This window comes from Coffea arabica, chromosome 1e (genome assembly GCF_036785885.1).
Source record: "Coffea arabica cultivar ET-39 chromosome 1e, Coffea Arabica ET-39 HiFi, whole genome shotgun sequence".
Lineage (NCBI taxonomy): Eukaryota > Viridiplantae > Streptophyta > Magnoliopsida > Gentianales > Rubiaceae > Coffea > Coffea arabica.
In genome coordinates this window covers 8,919,262-8,937,149 of record NC_092311.1, presented here as the reverse complement: position 1 = coordinate 8,937,149, position 17,888 = coordinate 8,919,262, and the positions used below count along the sequence as shown (strand labels likewise).

The 17,888-nt window shown below is 34.8% G+C and overlaps 1 protein-coding gene across 1 annotated transcript; it reads right to left on the bottom strand.

Moving 5' to 3' along the window:
• Window positions 1-7,382: 7,382 nt before the first annotated feature.
• Window positions 7,383-9,309, bottom strand: LOC140016045 (deoxypodophyllotoxin synthase-like). Its single transcript, XM_072068935.1, has 5 exons — window positions 9,268-9,309; window positions 8,985-9,094; window positions 8,767-8,883; window positions 8,316-8,640; window positions 7,383-7,634 (listed from the first exon to the last, which is right to left on the bottom strand). Exons 1-5 carry the CDS (start codon window positions 9,307-9,309, stop codon window positions 7,383-7,385), a joined length of 846 nt encoding a protein of 281 aa, XP_071925036.1.
• Between the last annotated feature and the right edge of the window lie 8,579 nt (window positions 9,310-17,888).

Below are 17,888 nucleotides of genomic sequence, written 5' to 3'. Positions count from 1 at the left end.
GAACAATTGTTGTGCGCAATTACATCTAACAAAGAGTACCTGCAAACAGCAGCAACTTTTCTTACACCTGGACAATGATTTCTAGAAAATTTGTGAGCAAGTTGCGATTTGAGAAATAAACGATAAATCTTCTAACAGAAAAAAGAATTAGAGAAAACATACAACTTGTAGTTCTCATATCTAGTTTTCTTAAACATTGGTGGATTTGACAATGTTGACTTTGGCAACTCAAACGTATAGCGCTAATGGGTATTTATTCATTGAGTAAAGTGCGCCACAGACAATCAATAACCACAGGCACACACAACCGAATGCCTATAATTTTGGACATTTTGTACATTTATTCATTGGGTAAAGTGTGCCAGAAATCATTTCATGAGCGACATTTTGGACACATTTGAGTAACTCATCTTCTTCCTATCTGACTAATGCCAAAAAAACTCAATATAGGACGTCGTATTCTTACTGTAGTCTAACACAAAACCAGCAATAACCACACACTGCTGAATGCCTTGCCACCAAAACCATTGGATTGAGATCCTCTGTTACTGAAAATGCTTGTGGCTCATAGATTTAAAACTCAACTTAGACTATATCTAATTCTAATTATCTATTAGCTTGCATCTGGTGGATTTTGAGTAAATAGTTGCTTGTTTATCAATTCTGCAATGTGATCTTTTGTTGGCACTAAAAATACGCGAACACAGCCAAGCCATTTTAACATATATGAAAATATGTTGGTAGAGGAGGAGCATAAATACACAACAAATATTCAAAAATTTATTAATTCAAAACTCAACAATAATAATATCAATTTGTAGTCCGTCGCTTACGATAACTTACAAATAACAATTTTTAGGGCTTTTTCTCTATCTAATGACTTGACTCGACTCAACTTTTCAAATAATAATTTACTACACTAGTTGTATATATAGAATGCAAAGCTTCCTAAATAAACAGAATTACAAGCCAAAACTCATTGGGAATTGATTTGAGATTTTTTAATCTAATATGGAAACTAAACAAACAGGAACCAAAACAAGAAACCAAAATAATTAGGAAATAAAATAGCCTGGTTTAGTTTCGATCATTACCTCCCTTAAATTAAACTCTTCATTATGGTCATCTCTAATGCCATCTCGATCTTGAATATCTATGAAAAGTTCAATCGCAGTAAGCACAACATTCAACCCTAACTTATGATTGGTCTTCAACTGCATCTTCACGTGTGTCAGCGTGTCAGCGGACTGAACTTGTATTCTCGAACAATTTTTTTGCTTGCTCTCCTTTGTCAAAATTTGTCAAAAAATTCAAACATGTTTACCCATACTTGGTTGCATGCTCTATAATTTAATTCATCCACATTACCAACAATGCAAAATCATACATTACCACCAAAGATTTCAACTTCGCCATTTTTTTTGCTTTAATTTGTCCATTTGTACAATCCCATCCATTAAAACAATGTGAAAATCATCAATTAAATCATCCATTCCATAATTGATATCAGTCAACTCCACTAGTTGATTTTTCTCTTCAAAAAATTCATCAATTCCAACAAAATCAAGAATTTCTCACTAGTGATTTTTACTTTCTTTTTCAACCACATGTGAAATTTTCTTTTAAATCACAAATTCTTCAACTTCGTGTGCACTCACAATTTCTACAATTTCTTCTTTCTCTACCTCATCCAAAAAAAATTTTTCTTCTTTCTCGTCACAAAATTTCTTCTACACCATGGCCATAATAAGAATTCATCAAAATTTTCCAAGCCCCATTTGCCATCTTTGCATGTATGAATTTTTTAACTACATGCAACTTAACTTTTATACTAAGATAATGGAATGCCTTACATTCCGAATGTTTATTTCTCTCTAACTCTTTAATTACATTGCTCGATAATTTCATATCTTCTGTAGGTTTACTGAATCCTATTTGGACTATATCCCAAATTCCAATAGCTCAAGAAAACATTTTCATCATCATAACCCAAACTTGAAATTCGTTTTTACCATCAAAGATAAAAATAGCACAACATTGTAAATAATATGGATCCATAATTTAATTTCACAAATAAATCTCAGGATCAAAATCCAGAAGTCTGCTACCACTTGTTGGCAATAAGAAAAACATACGCACGGCGGAAGCAATTTTAACACATAAAAATATGTGGAAAGAGGAGGAAAATAAACATACAACAAATACTCAACAACCCTTTTTTAATTCAAAATTCAATAGTAACAATATTAAGTCATAGCCTTTCACTTACAATAACTCACAAATACCAATTCTTAGAGGCTTTCCCTCTATCTTACGACTTGACTTAACTCAATTCTTTAAAACTCAACTCAACTCTTCAAATAACAATTGACTATAGTAATAGTATTCATAGGCTGCAAAGTTTTCTAAACAAACACAATTGCAACAAAACTTATTTGGAACTAACTTGAGATTTCCTAATCTAATATGGAAACTAAACAAATAGGAACCAAAACAAGAAACTAAAATAATTAGGAAATAAAATAGTTTAGTTTAGTTTCTATCTTCTCGTCCAGCAGTCAACATCCTACACTTACAGGTTTTGAAGTTTGAACATTGTTTCTACAAAATAAACAAATAAAGTGGTTCGTGGAATCTCCAAGTCAAATTCGGCAATTTTGGTAGTTTACCGAATTCTGAAATTAATTCAAAATGAAATTGAATTTGAAATTGGTGAATTTGAATGCGAAATTGTTCAAAAATTCCAATGTCCAAATTACTAAAAATTTCGACTTCAAACTTCTGAGTTACAGTTTTCGATTCAATTAATGCATACCCCTAAGGAGTGAAGGGGAAGAAAAAAGAGGGAGTAGATAGAAAGAAAGGGACGAAGGAGGAAGGTGAGGAGGGAAAGGAAGGAAGAGGGAGGAGAGAGGGGAGAGGGGTGATGATGGTGGTGGAGGAGGGGAGGTGGTGGCGGTGGGTGATAGGTGGGAGAAGGAAGAGATGGTAGACTATTTATTTATTTATTTATTTTTGTTAGGTGTATTTGAAATTATATATTTTTAGAGCATTTTTGGAATTTGTTACTGTTGATTTTAAAAATAAAACTAGTTTTTGGCAAATTGGACAGTCCAAGCAGAGCCCTAGCGAGCGTGGAACTCATGTACTGTAATCAAACTATACATTTCAGCTCTTATGGATGATAACCAAACAACCATCCAAAAACTTTCTACCTCGACATCCACAATCAATCTTTGATTTGATTGAGTAATTGAAACATTGATAAAATGTAGACAACAACCAAGTTAAATGTCCGCCATACAGTCAAGCAACATTGAAACCAATCTCAGCTAGTGCAGGATAGATGAGATGGGCATGGGCCTGCAGGTGTGTTTGCAGACCCTTCAACCATGACATTTAAACTTTCACAACCTCTGAGATGGTCCCATTGAACAAGCCCAACACCGCTCATTCGCTTGGCTTTTGATCCATCTATAATCTATTGCTCTTATAAATCTATTACGCTTTATATAAGTAGGATGGGTCTTGATTTTTTAAAAATAAGCATCCTTGTGTATTAATTTTTATTATCCCCTTTATGCCCTTATAATTGAATTTTGTTGTTGATTATCTCATATTGTGATATTATCAATTTATGATGATTACAGTTTATTATATATATATATATTATATCGTTTTGTTTTAAGGAGAAAATAAAAGTTAATGAGGAGACAAAAGATTAATTGATGATTAAGTTCACACACACACAGATATAAAATATTGATTGAGAAAAAAATGAAAATAGAATGGCAAGAATAATCCTGAAATACTAAGACAAACAGTTTACAAATATTGATATTGATAAGCGTTTACTAAATTTGAACTTTTAACTGCGATTAACCTTTCAAAATTCTATTTAAACTAATGCACCTTCTCTCCGTTCATACTTAGTACTTCTTAATGTCTTCAACTATAAAAGGTCACAAAAATGTTGCTTGCAATGGTTTAGACCTTTTTTAAGGAGCGTCTCGGTGGAAAAGAAGGAACATTGCTTGATAAAATTTTATCAAGTCATTAGACTTAGGCTGTCAGGCTTGAAAACTTGCTTAGTTATGTAAAAAACTTGGGAGGGCAATATTCTTGGTAAGGAATGAAAGGTTAGGAAAATAGACCAAAGGTTATAGTAAGAAACATTCCTTATGAACTTCTTGTATTTTAACTAGTAATTAGCCCATGCCTTAGCACATTTTTTTTACTAGTTTTGAATTTGTACAAGTAGGAATAACTCAAGCAAAAAGTTTAGCAATATTCCTACATATTCATGAATATTACTTTTAGAAAATTAATGTATTCTAATTGTTCAACTACCATGCCAATTTTCAAAAACTTCTTTACATACTTTTACTGCAATATAATAATATTCATCAACTACTGCAAATATGAACAAATTCAGTGTCCATCAATCATAATAAATCTACCGATATAACAATTCAAATCATACTAATTTTTTTTGTTTGCACTAAGTAAAGTTAATCATGTTGATAAAAAACAGTAAGAATTTTATAGTTTTGGGCACTAACTTTACTTGATGACATGATTAGGACATTCTGCCCTCCTATTATGAGATATAAAAAAGGGAATATTATGTTGGAAGAAAAAGCATATAGATATATAAAAGTAATTTTCTCGATGATACAGCTAAAAAAAGTTTATTGATAACACAGTTTTATTACCTGTAACTATTCATGCACGTCTGAGTATGACCTTACAAATGGTAGACGGTGCAAGAAATTGGCAAATCAATTTTTCAATTGTGATTTAGACTGTTTAGACCACTTATCTTCTATATTTTTCTAATTTCCTTTCTGCCATTTTACCTGTTTCATCTCACACAGCTATGTCAAGATAAAAATACTTAATTAACTGTAGTATATCTTGGTATTCTAGAAGAACGCATGATAATTATTTTCTTTTTCTTTCTTTTTTGGATATAGCCACCTTGGACCGAATAAAATTAAAGTGAGCCTCTGATTCAACTGATTCAGTGACAGGTATTATGATGGTATGGTTAATTATTATTCGTTTGGTCTTCTAGACATTTATGATTACATAAACTTCCGACCTTTATATGTGTCTAGTAAACCAACCAATCTCAGCATTGTAGTACTGTTTCTTCGATGGTGAAACCATGTCTACTCAATCTACAGATAAAGCATATATTTATGCATAAATTTCTATTATCATTTGCATTTTGTTACATGAAGATATATTACAACATATGTGGGGAACACATAGGCTAGCATGTTGTCTATACTTTATGATATCATAATTTGATGGTAATTCATGAGTGGTGAAAAGTCTCCATGCAACGGAATTGAAGTAATTATATCAAGCTGTTGTTCCACAGCAGGCTTTAGCAGTACTTTGCAATCATGTCAGTTTTACCAGCAAGGTGGTAACGGACAAATCTCATGTGCTTAAATGGCTTAAATTGTAAAGGGTGTTCTTCATCCACCAGCTCTCGCTTCTGTTGTTTTCACTGTCCCTTCGTTGAAAGAAAGGAGAGCCATGCAATATCTTGGCTTGTCTTTAGTCATGATTGCCTCTAATTATGACCCATATGGTTTATTAAATTCTACGAGATGTTATCACAAATCATGTTGGTAATCAGGAAACATCTCGAGAGAGTCCACCAAAGAGTCTAATATATAAGTCAGGAATTCAACTCTGACCCAAAAGTTTAAACCATTAAGTCTTAGGCCCTTAGTTACATATTAATCGCCCTTTTTCTATCTCTCGGACCAATGTGGGACTAACCCTTTAATCATGAACTTAACAAATCTCCCCCTTTATGAGTAACCCCACATTAAATCCAAATTTACAAGCCTTCTTCGAGCTCACTTTAATACTCAACGTAAACCTACCTTATCACCTAAGGTTACCTCTTCTCTCAAATATGGATCCACTCTTCTTCAACATCCAAATTATATTCTGGATCCTTGCTAACCCTTGGCTCTTTGGTCTAATACCAAACGGACCTCCTGCCAAACCCATGGCGCACCTGGTCCAACACCAACCAAATTCTTTGGCACTTCAGTCCACCATCAAAAAGAGAATTTTCACCCGTTCAACTCCGAAAAGAATCCACTTGCTCCTGAAGTTTGATAGGGGGAAACATCTCGAGAGAGTTCACCAAAGAACCTAATATGTAAGTCAGGAACCCAACTATGACCCAAAAGTTTAAACCATTTGATCTCAGGCCCTTACTTACATATTAATCGCTCTTTTTCTATCTCTCAGACCAATGTGGGACTAACCCTTTATTCATGAACTTAACAACCTAGAGCAGCTCGTGCAAAGAATTTGACGCAGGGAAGGTGAGTTTAAGTTACAGTTTATGCTAGGATTCACTAATTCAGTGGAAAATGGGCAATCGTAGCCATAACATCTGATATATCATGTACAACCCCTTACACCCTCCTTTTTCTTGGGATATATACTAATCAAAGTCTACTTAATTATATCTATAACTCCACCGGATTTTAGGCACTTTTTTTATTTTCCATAATGTACATCTATAGCATCATCTGTCCTGGTTCAGCACAGGTTTGCAAATAATTGAGTTGATGACTAAGATCAACTTGCTCAAGAGTCAAGACTAGCAAGCTTGTAAGATTTTAAAGATCAGAAGTGATAAATTGTTTCATCCGCTCTCCATCGATTTGAAGGGGAAGATGATAGATGGTCGTGATGATCATGAGGTTGACAGATTGTCTAACAAATCCTTTTGTTACCTACTTCTTGTAGCGTGCGCACTTCTGTGCTCCAGTAATTGGGTAATGTCGTAATTGGAGTTACATAGCCTGATATAATTCAACATTTGATCGATATAGGAAATTTACTTCGTCGTAGCATTGAATTATTCGTCTATTGAGCACTCGTGCGTATGCACCCACTCATCCATCGGCCCGGCGTCTGCACTAATGTCTGAGTGTCCTACGACAGCAGACCAGCCTAAAGTGGATATGATTATTTCATTTGACTCCCTGCTTGGACTCAAAAATTAAGAATCCAGCACGCAGTACATAAATGTATTTAGTTTTGAATCCTTTTGTAGACCCATTTTTAGTACGAAATAAATTTGAAAAGAGTTCACGTCACCATTAATGGACTAGAATTAGTAGGGCTTATTACGGCCAAATATAATTTACTTGTACTGAAAGATTCTCTTGATTTGAAGGGAAATTGATGTCTGGTATTCAAATACTGGAAGGTTAATGAAGTACTAGTAATAATGCATATGAAGAGAGAAAATGATTGTATAGTTTAGCTAAGATATGCATGCTTTATCATGATCCGCAGCATGCGTACAAGAGATCCCTCTAAAGAATCATGATACTTCAAACACCGCAATATCTCTTGATGGCATCACATTGAACGTGCTGGCCCGTTTGCACTTCTTTCTTTAAGAAACTATGGTATCCCAGGTGATCAAATGGCTTATAGCGCTGTGAATTTTCCTCATCAATCAACTCCTGAGGGATGTGCAGGACCCCCTTATGGTAAGAGAGCATCAACAGTGAGGATCTTCTTGCGTTCGCGTTCATTTGAACTCGATGAAGACAAGGTCGTATTCTTTTGTTGCTCCATGCCTGCAAAAATAGATTGATTATCTAGATTTTTGTTTCAAAAAAAAATTAAGATGCTTTCTAGAGGACAAAAAAATATAGATTAATTTTTTTAAAAAAAATTATAGAGGACAAAAGGAATAACTATATCAAAATCATTTGAGAAAACAAATATAAAAGTTATTCTGCTAGAGAACAATTGTCGTTTCTACAATGAGGGGGTCAATTGGTATACATGTTCACGTGACATGAGATCGCATCCTTATTCTTGTTTTTGTTTTTCCTCTTTCTTGTGGAATGCAAGTGTTTTGTTTATTATACTGAGAATGATTTCACCTTGCATTTTTAAAATGTTTTTTCAATTTATTTAATTTTGCTCCCAACCCAAACTCTTGTTTGAGACTCTTTTCACCCAGTGACGGAGCTAAAAATATTTTTCAGTAGGGGCAAGCAAAAATTAGCCGCCAAAAAATTTAAAAAAAATCCTTCTAAGCAAATACTTCTAAATAAGTTACTCAAATGATAGGTAAAAAATCAAGTAGTATAAATTCATATGAAACCCTTACCATTTACCACTAGTTGTTGAACTTTGATAAGAAACCATGAACACTACTGATACCTTAAAAGTCACGCCAGTGGATTCCTATTGTCAAAATACCTACTTTTAGTTATTAAATTCAAGAAAAGGAAGAGGACGTAACCTACCATTAATGCATCTGCTGCCATAACAATAAATGATGAAGGCAAGAAATCAACAGGGATCCATTGCTCATCCTTCAAGTTTACCTCCAATCCATTAACTTGACTCGGAGCAAGAATTGTGATGAGGCTCTTATCAGTATGAGGGGGAGCAATCACGGTTTTCTTGTCTACTCCAGGCGCCTCGTAGCTGTTGAATCGAAGCAAGTACGTGATTGAATCTATGTGAGAATCACACTTCAGCTTCTCTACCCCATAGCTTTCGAAAACCATTCGAGTCACCACTTGTACCAACTTCGCCACCAGATTTGCATATTCATGGATGATCCCACTAACAATTATTCACAAAAGGAAACAAATTGAAGGTTCAATTCACTTGGGATCAATACATTGCTCGATAATTAATTGTTGCAATTACTAGTAAGAATTGATAAGATGAGGATAAATCAAGTTGTACCTGAAATTGTCATCACTTCCTTGGGGCCACATGAGCTTAGAGAATTTCTTGACTTCTGCTATGTTGGTTGAATTTTCGATTCCCATGCTCTCATGAATAGATGGGTCACGGTCGTTGCTAAAATAACCAAAAAAAAGCCTATCAGAAGTGTTCTTCTTTTTGTTTCCACGGGAAGATCGAACAGTTTTTCTGGCGCAGAAAATACTGAATTCCTCAACTTGAAAGAAACTGCATCATACATAGCAAGAAAGCAACCGTACTCTTCAAGAGCGTGGCGGACTTCATTGCATGCCAAGGACCAGCTTTCTGTGCCATGCTGCAAATTCTCCTGGCAAAGTTGATGACAGGAAGTTTTTGCAACTTTGGGTTATCCATGAAATTGAACTAGACGGGATTTTGCAGCGCTAGCTCGATATTTAGTGTATTGAGAATAGTCCGATCTCATCTGCTCCCATCAAGGGTGTAGGATGAGGATTTATAGCATAGGGTCTGCGGTCTCACCTGTGGACCACGTGACGTACTGAAGACAACAGAGCGGTCCATAATTTAACTTACCATTTGAAGAATTTAATATTGAAGACAACAGAGTCTCCTTCGGCTTTCTTCCCAAGCTCCGTTTCTTTCTACCTTTAATTTTTTCCGGTGATTGGTGAGGCAGTAATTTTGGGGGGGTTAGGGGATTCGATCTTGGTGCGGAATGCCAAGGTGCAGAGTAAATGGAGACAGGAAAGGCGGATGAGGAGGGGGTGGTTGCGTAGATGACAACGCTGAGGAGGAGGAAGCAGCCATTGGGTTTGCGGAGAGAGAGGAACGCCTTGTTGTGGCTATGGAAAACGTTTGTCAACAACAAAAATAATTACCTAAAACTTTGCGTATTAAACACATTAATCCAAAATTTTCTTTGTACACAATTGAATATTCTACTGTGCATTGCTAATAATTCTTGGTTGAGTAAAAAAACATTTATTTGTGTATACGACAAGGCAAAGGTTGTTGTTAGTTGTTACATGTAGTTTGAAGAATAATAACACTACGATTTGTCTTTTTTTTTTTTTTGAAGGACGATTTGTCTATTTCATTATACAATACCAGTTGCCAACTTTGATTCTATTGCATGTCATCAACAAATTAGCATGGAGATTATTCCCCCAAACTATTCCAGTTTACTCTCAACTGCACATGCAAGATTACAAATTTTTCAGACCCCTATTACGGTAGAAACTACTTTAGAAACTAAAGAATGAATATGCTTTTTTGAAGAACCAAAAAGAACAATACCTATACAAAAAGATGACTCAGGCGCAGAACAATACCTTCCATTTTTTGAAAAACAAGTTTCTCATATGCAGTACTATACTAATATACAAACAAAAATAACTTTAAAAACGTCACATTCATACAATATATCAAAAACAACTCTAAATATATTTAAAATTTAAAATATAAAATCTACAACATCTTTTTCGTTCACCAACCACCACCATCACCACCCCTACCTACCACCGCCACCATCCCCTCCTTTCTCCTCTTTCCTCTCCCTCCCTCTCATTTCTTCTCTGAAAGAAATTAAACCAAGCTATATTTATTTTTCTAATTCTTTTTAGTGTCCTGTTTGTTTAGTTTCCATATTAGATAAGGAAATCTCAAGTCAATTTTCAGATAAGTTTCGATTTACAATTGTATTTATTTTAGGAAGTTTTGGAGTTTATAAATACTGCCAATCTAGTAAGTTATTATTTGAAGAATTGAGTTGAAAAGTTGAGTTGAGTCTTGAGATTAAGTTTGAGCGAAGGTCTTATAGTTGAGATTTGTGAGTTGTCGTGAATAAAAAGTTACGACTTGATATTTATTATTATTGAGTTTTGGGTTAATAAATTATTAAGTTATTGCTGTGTGTTTATTCTCCTCCTCTTCCCACATATTTTTACATGTGTCAAAATTATTTTAGCTGTGCACGTAATTTTTTGTGCTAACATCTTCCTTTCTTCCCCCTCCCTTCCCTGCCACACCCACCCCACTCCTCCCTTTCTCCTTCCCCGATTTGACCTCGACCAGATCGAGGCCTCTTGTAGGAAGAGGGAGATGATGATGGCGGTGATAGGTGGTGGTGTTAATTTTTAAAAAAATATCCTAAAAATGTTTAAACTTTAAAAATATTTCGAAATATATTCCAAAAATACGTCCAAAAAATCATCAAAAATATTCACCCATAAAAATTTTTCATAGACATGTTACAGTAAAATATTTCAAAAACACCCCTAAAAAAAATTAACCCAAACGGATTTAAAAGTTTTCACTGTTCCCTATGGGTTCGACTAGACTCCGACTACTAAAAATTTTGGGAATTCAATAATTAATCCTTGACACTCGTGACAAGTGATCAATTATCACCCTAGAAAGGCTAACATTGTCATAGATGCACTAAGTAGAAGAGCATAGGTGACCAGACTAATGGTTAAGGAGTAGGAATAGCTTGAAAATGCATGCGAGTAGAACCTAAGACCAGTTCTGGGAAGATTAATATATTTGGTAATATCACTATTCAACCACCTTTGTTATTATGGATTAATGAAGTTGAAGATCAAAATCCCATCTTCAATCCTTAAACATGCCAGAGTGAAAATGGGAATATGTAACAATGGATTTCGTATCGAAGTTACTTAGAATTCAAAGAAGTCATAATGCAATATGGGTCATCATTGACAGACTTACTAAATCCACTTTTTACCTATAAACATGTGATACACACTTGAAAAATTGGCAAAACTATATTTGGATGAAATTGTGTGGCTACATGGAATACCAGTGAGTATTATCTCTAATCGAGATTCCTAATTTGTCTCGTGGTTGTGGCAGCAATTGCAAGAGGCATTGGGTACTAAGTTGAACTTTAGCACTATTGCTCATCCACAAACTAATGGATAGATCCAAACTCTTGACAACATGCTCCGATCATGTGTTTTGGACTTTAGGAGAAATTGAGATCAACACCTTATACCGATAGAGTTTGCCTATAGTGACAGCTACCATTCTTCTATCGTAATGGTTCCTTATGAAGCCCTATATTGAAGAAAATGCCGATCACCAGTTCATTGGGTTGAAGTTGAGAGGAAAATCATTGAATCGAATGATGTACCTTGGGCTGATGAAGCCTATGAAAAGGTGAAACTAATAAAACAAAGAATGCAAATGGCTCAAAGTTGACAAAAGACTTATGCAGATAACCAAAGGAAAGAGTTGGAGTTTGAAGTGGGGGATCAAGTATTTCTAAAAGTATCAACTTATAAAGGAGAAATTAGGCACAAAAAAAGGTGGAAAATTAAGTCTAAGACATGTGGGATCCTTTGAAATATTACGACAAGTAGGGAAAGTGACATCTTGGCTACACTTGCCGATTAATTTGTGCAAAATGCATGACATTTTCCATGTTAAAAAAATATCACCATGATCCCAAGCATGTTATACAACACGAGGAGTTGGAGTTATAGGATAATCTCCTTTGAAGAGAAACCAATAAAGATATTGGATTGGAAAATCAAAGTCTTAAAAAATAAAGAAATTCCATGGGTTAAGATACTTTGGAGACACCATGATATTGAAGAAGCAACATGGGAACCCAAGAAGAAGATTCAAGAAAGGTACCCAAAATTATTCACGAATTACAATAAGAATTTCGAGAACAAAATGCTTTTAAGGAAAAAGGATTGTGAGGACACGTATTATATAGTTTAGTTAACTCGGGTACCGAATAGTCAAATTTTGCATGATTGTGTGACAAGTTAGGTCTATGTCCATGGTGGAAAGTCATAAATTGATATTGGAGAACTTGCGGAATAATAAGCTAGTTGGTAAAGTTCCGCAAAAAAATCCGTTTGGATTAATTTTTTTTAGGTATTTTTAAAATATTTTACTGTAATAATATATATGAAAAATTTTTACTATGGATATTTTTTGGAGGTGTTTTTGGGCTATATTTTGGGTATTTTTAAAGTTTAAAAATTTTTAGAATATTTTTTAAAAGTTAATACTACTATGCACCGTCGCCACCATCCTCTCCCTCTTCCTCCTACCTCTCTTTTCTCCTCTCCTCTTCCCCTTCCCTACCACTGATAGGTTGCATTTTTGCCATAATTTTATGATTATATCCCTCTTTTATTTTACCAAATTTTGAGTTAATTAGTAGATTCTATTTATTTTTGGTAATTGTTGTCGGTTGCAAAGAATTGGAGCAAAAAGGAGTTAAAAGGCGTGATTTCTTCACTAAACTTACTGTTCGGCATAGTCACGTCAAAGTTAAAACTCTGCTTGTTCAAGAAGCTCGGGATTTGGCCTATGATCTCCAAAATTTGAATTGAACCTGCTAGAATCTCGGATGCTTCACCAGATGGATGAGAAATTTTGTCTTGTTCGATTAAGATACAAAATTGAAAGAACAACTTGACCTCAATTAGTAGTAGTAGGAGACAGTCAGTAGTTTTTTTTTCTTTAGCCGTTTCCTTATCACTTCGTTATGAATCGGTAGAGACAAGTTATAAGATTATCTTTTCTTTTCTTGTCGACGACAAGAGATGAGAAAAAAACATCTTTTTGTTTTCCTTTTCTTCGGGTACTCTATCTCAATATTGAAGAATGTTTTCGACAATTGATTCTACAATTTTGCGTGGGATTCTTCAATGGAGATGAACTAATTTTCTATTTCTAGTCAAGAACCAACGGAGGACTTGGTTCATCTGAAATTATGAGATCGAATTGGTTTTATTTATTCCTTTTATTTTCTGGTATTCATATATTCCCTACTTTACTGTCTTATGGTTGTTGTATTATTTAGATATGGGTTAATTCCACTTTGTCCCCCCAAACTTTGGACGATTACCCACTTAAGTCCCTAAACTTCCAAATGAGACACTTAAGTCCCTAAACTTATAAATACCTCTCACTTAAGGAAAATTGTTAACAAATCCTGAATGCCGTTGGTGGTCGAAGTGTCCCATTTTATAAGGGTTTAGGGATTTAAGTGTCCCATTTTATAAGTTTAGGGACTTAAGTGGGAGGTATTTATAAGTTTAGGGACTTAAGTGTCCCATTTTGAAGTTTAGGGACTTAAGTGGATAATCGTCCAAAATTTGGGGGGACAAAGTGGAATTAACCCTTTAGATATCCAGGGCCTGGAATTTAGATTAATTTAATAACCTAAAATCAATTAGACCAATTAAATTCGTAATTGTTTAATTATTCTAAACTAGTGGTAACTGGCATGATTGAGTTTGTGTCAGGAGAATATACAGGCTAGTTTAAAATAACCCTCGTAGTGCGTCATTTGATTAGAACAGGGTTTCTCTAACTCTTGAAACAATTGAGAAATTGAACTCTAAGCTTGTATCTAGGGTTATTTCTTAATTAGGATAGTGATTAACGGTCGTACCTTAATAACCAATACTATAAGGAGGAGTTGACTGTCATCGTTTGTTTGGCAGTTATAACTTATTTATCAGTTAATAAATGGAATTGTTATTGTATCAATGATCAATTAAGTGAATCATTTTTGAAATTATTTTTTGGCTAGAGTTATTTATTATTGATTCCATTTTAATAAATTGTCATTTAGTTTTTATTTACTTATTCATTTTATGCGATTGTTTACTTATTTCCATTTTTATAAAAATCCCCAAATACTTTGAACTTTCGAAAAAACAAAATTTTTCTCAATTCCTATGGATTCGACCCTGCTTACCCTATAAACAAAATTTGTAATTTTTCTTGAGTAAATATTTATTATTGCACAGGCTCAACACCGGTCAATTTTTGGTACCGTTGTCGGGGACTAGCATTAGTAAATTTGTGCCTGTTTTAGTTCATTTTATTTTTAATTTTCTGGTACTTTTCTAGTTTATGTCTCGTTCTTCTCGTACAAGCAAATTAATTTTCGATCCGAAAATAGAAAAAGTTGTGCATAGAGTAAGGAAAGAGACTAGACAACACATAGAGGAGCAGTCAATTGTTGCATCCCAGAGGCTCGATTTAGAGGCCAAATCGACGAATTCTTTGAGTGCTGCCTCGAGTGATTCTAAAAAGAAAGAAGTTACCATGGACATCAATTGAACACTAAGAGAGTTGGCTACTCCTGACTTAAATCAACAACCATTATGCATTACCTTTCCAAATTTAGATGATAATACACCTTTGAACTAAAAACTAGTCTAATTCACCATTTACCTTCCTTTCATGGTCTTCCAGGTGAGGAGCGCTACAAGCACTTGCAGGAATTTGATTTAGTATGCGCAAGTATGAAACCCCCTAGGATTACTGAAGAATAGATAAAAATGAGAGCATTTTCCTTTTCCCTCAGGGATTCAGCAACTGATTGGTTATACTGTCTACCAACAGGTAGTATCACAACTTGGACGCAGCTAAAGAAGAAATTTTTGAAAAAATATTTTCCTACATCAAGAGCTGCCAGTCTAAGGAAGGAGATATGTGGCATTAAACAACATTCTAGAAAGTCTCTCCATAATTACTGGAAGAGATTCAAAAAGCTAGATACTAGATGCCTTTAGCACCAAATACGTGAATAATTGCTAATTCAATATTTCTACGAGGGTTTACTCTTTACAGATAGTAGCATTATTGATGCTGCAAGTGGAGGAGCGATAGTAAACAAAACTCTGTGAAAAGCATGGAAATTGATTGAGGGGATGTCCGAGAACTCACAACATTTTGGTATACAAGAAGATGTTTCAACACGCAGAGTGAATGAGGTAGAAACTTCATATATTCAACAGCAATTGTCTGAACTAACCTCTTTTCTTAGATAATTGGCTGTAGGAAACTCACTAGAAGCCAAGGCGTGTGGGATTTGTATTAATATAGGGCACTCCAAGGATATGTGTCCAATGCTTCAAGAGAAGAATGCTGAGCAAGTAAATATGGCTGATCACATGCCCGCGCCAAGAAAGCAGTATGATCCATACTCTAACACCTATAATTCAGGTTGGAAGAATCATCCAAACCTCAGTTATGGAGGGAATAGACAGCAAAATTTTGGACCCAACAGACAGCAGGGGTACCATTAGCAGTACCAATCCCGATCACAACCTTCTGCTTCCAATTCGGGTATGTTTTTAGAAGAATTGATGAAAATATTAATTGCTAACACTTTGCAGTTTTAGCAAAAGATGGAGTCCGACATGCAGGATTTGCGGAACCAAATGAGTTAGATAGCAACATCACTTAACCGTTCAAAATCCCAATCTCAAGGAAAATTGCTATCTCAACCAGAAGTGAATCCGAAAAATGTAAAGTGCTATGACTTTAAGAAGCGGGAAGGAGATTGAAGGCCCCAAACTCATGACTTCAAAAGATAAGAATGAGAACCAGATTGAGAAAGAGCTTGAGAAGGAAGGAATAAACAATGCAAACCCTGAGGTAATTCCTAATCCTATAATTAAAGTTAAAACTAACCCATCATATTTTCCTAGCAGGTTGGAGAAACCGAAGAAAGAGATTCTAAAGATATTTCGTAAGGTGGAGGTCAACATTTCCTTGTTGGACGCAATCAAACAAGTATCGAGGTATGCAAAGTTCTTGAAGGATTTATGCGTCAACAGAAAGAGAAGGGAGATGAGAGAGTTATCATGGAAGAAAACGTGTTGGCAGTTCTACAAAGGGAACTCCCATCCAAATGCGGGGATTCATATATGTTTACTATCTGTTGCAAAATAGGAAGCACCTTGATTAGAAATGCCATGCTAGATTTAGGAGTATCGATTAATGTAATGCCAAAATCCATTTATACTTCTTTAAATTTAGGACCGTTAAAAGAGACTAGAATTATAATTCAATTAGCTGATCGAACTAATGCATATCCTAATAGACTGATTGAAGATGTTCTAATCAAAATTAATAATTAGTATTTCCATCTAATTTTTACGTCCTTGATTTGGACGATGACCACTCCTCAGAACCATCACCTTTGCTATTAGGTAGACCCTTTTGTAGTACAGTTCAGACAAAAATAGATGTCAATAAGGGTACTTTGACTATGAAATTTGATAGAGAAATTGTTCACTTTAACATATTTGAGGCTATGAAATATCTATCTAGTTCTAATTCTGTTTTTGCTGTGAGTGTTATTGATCCTGTGGTACAGGAGGTTTTTGAAATTCATGGTAGGGATGAGTTAAAGGTTGTTTTAATCAAGCACTTGAGTTGGAAACAACTTATAAGATGGAGTTAAGTGATGATCTAGAACACATGGTTGGAGCACTGCACTCGTTAGCAACCACGCCAATAAGGTATGAACTTGCACCTATTTTTTTGCTAGAATTTCACCAAAAGTTATTACTCTCTGTTGTGCAGGCACTTATTGTAGAGTTGAAGCTCCTGCCAGACCACTTGAAGTATACGTATCTCAGTGACAAGGAGACTATTCCTGTGATTATCTCTTCCAAATTGTCACCAATTTAAGAAAACAAGTTGATTCGAATTCTTAGAGAGTACAAGCAGACAATAGGTTAGATCATAGTCGATATCAAAGAGATCAACTCTTCTGTGTGTATGCATAGAATTAGGCTCGAAGAAAAAGCTAAACCTGTAAAGCAAGCCCAATAGAGGTTGAACCCCCTGATGATAGAGGTAGTAAAGAAAGAGATACTCAAGTTGTTGGACATGGGGATTATATATGCTATATCAGATAGCCCGTGGATGAGTCCAGTGCATGTAGTTCCGAAGAAAGCTAGAGTGACAATAGAAACTAATCAAGAGGGTGAGCTAGTTCCAATCCGACAGCCCACCGGATGGCATCAGTGTATAGATTATCGAAAACTAAACACCGTCACAAAAAATGATAATTTTTCTCTCCCTTTTATTGATCAAATGATTGAGAGATTAACTTGTCAAGTTTATTATTATTTTTTAGATGATTTTTCAGGTTACTTCTAGATTACAATTGCATTGATGGATCAGGAGAAAACTACTTTCATGTGCCCATTTTGAACTTTTGCATACAAAAGAATGTTTTTCGGATTGTGTAATGCTTCTACCATTTTTCAGATATGCATGGTAAGTATTTTTTCTGAATATGTAGAGAAAATTATAGAGATATTCACGGATGACTTTAGTATTTA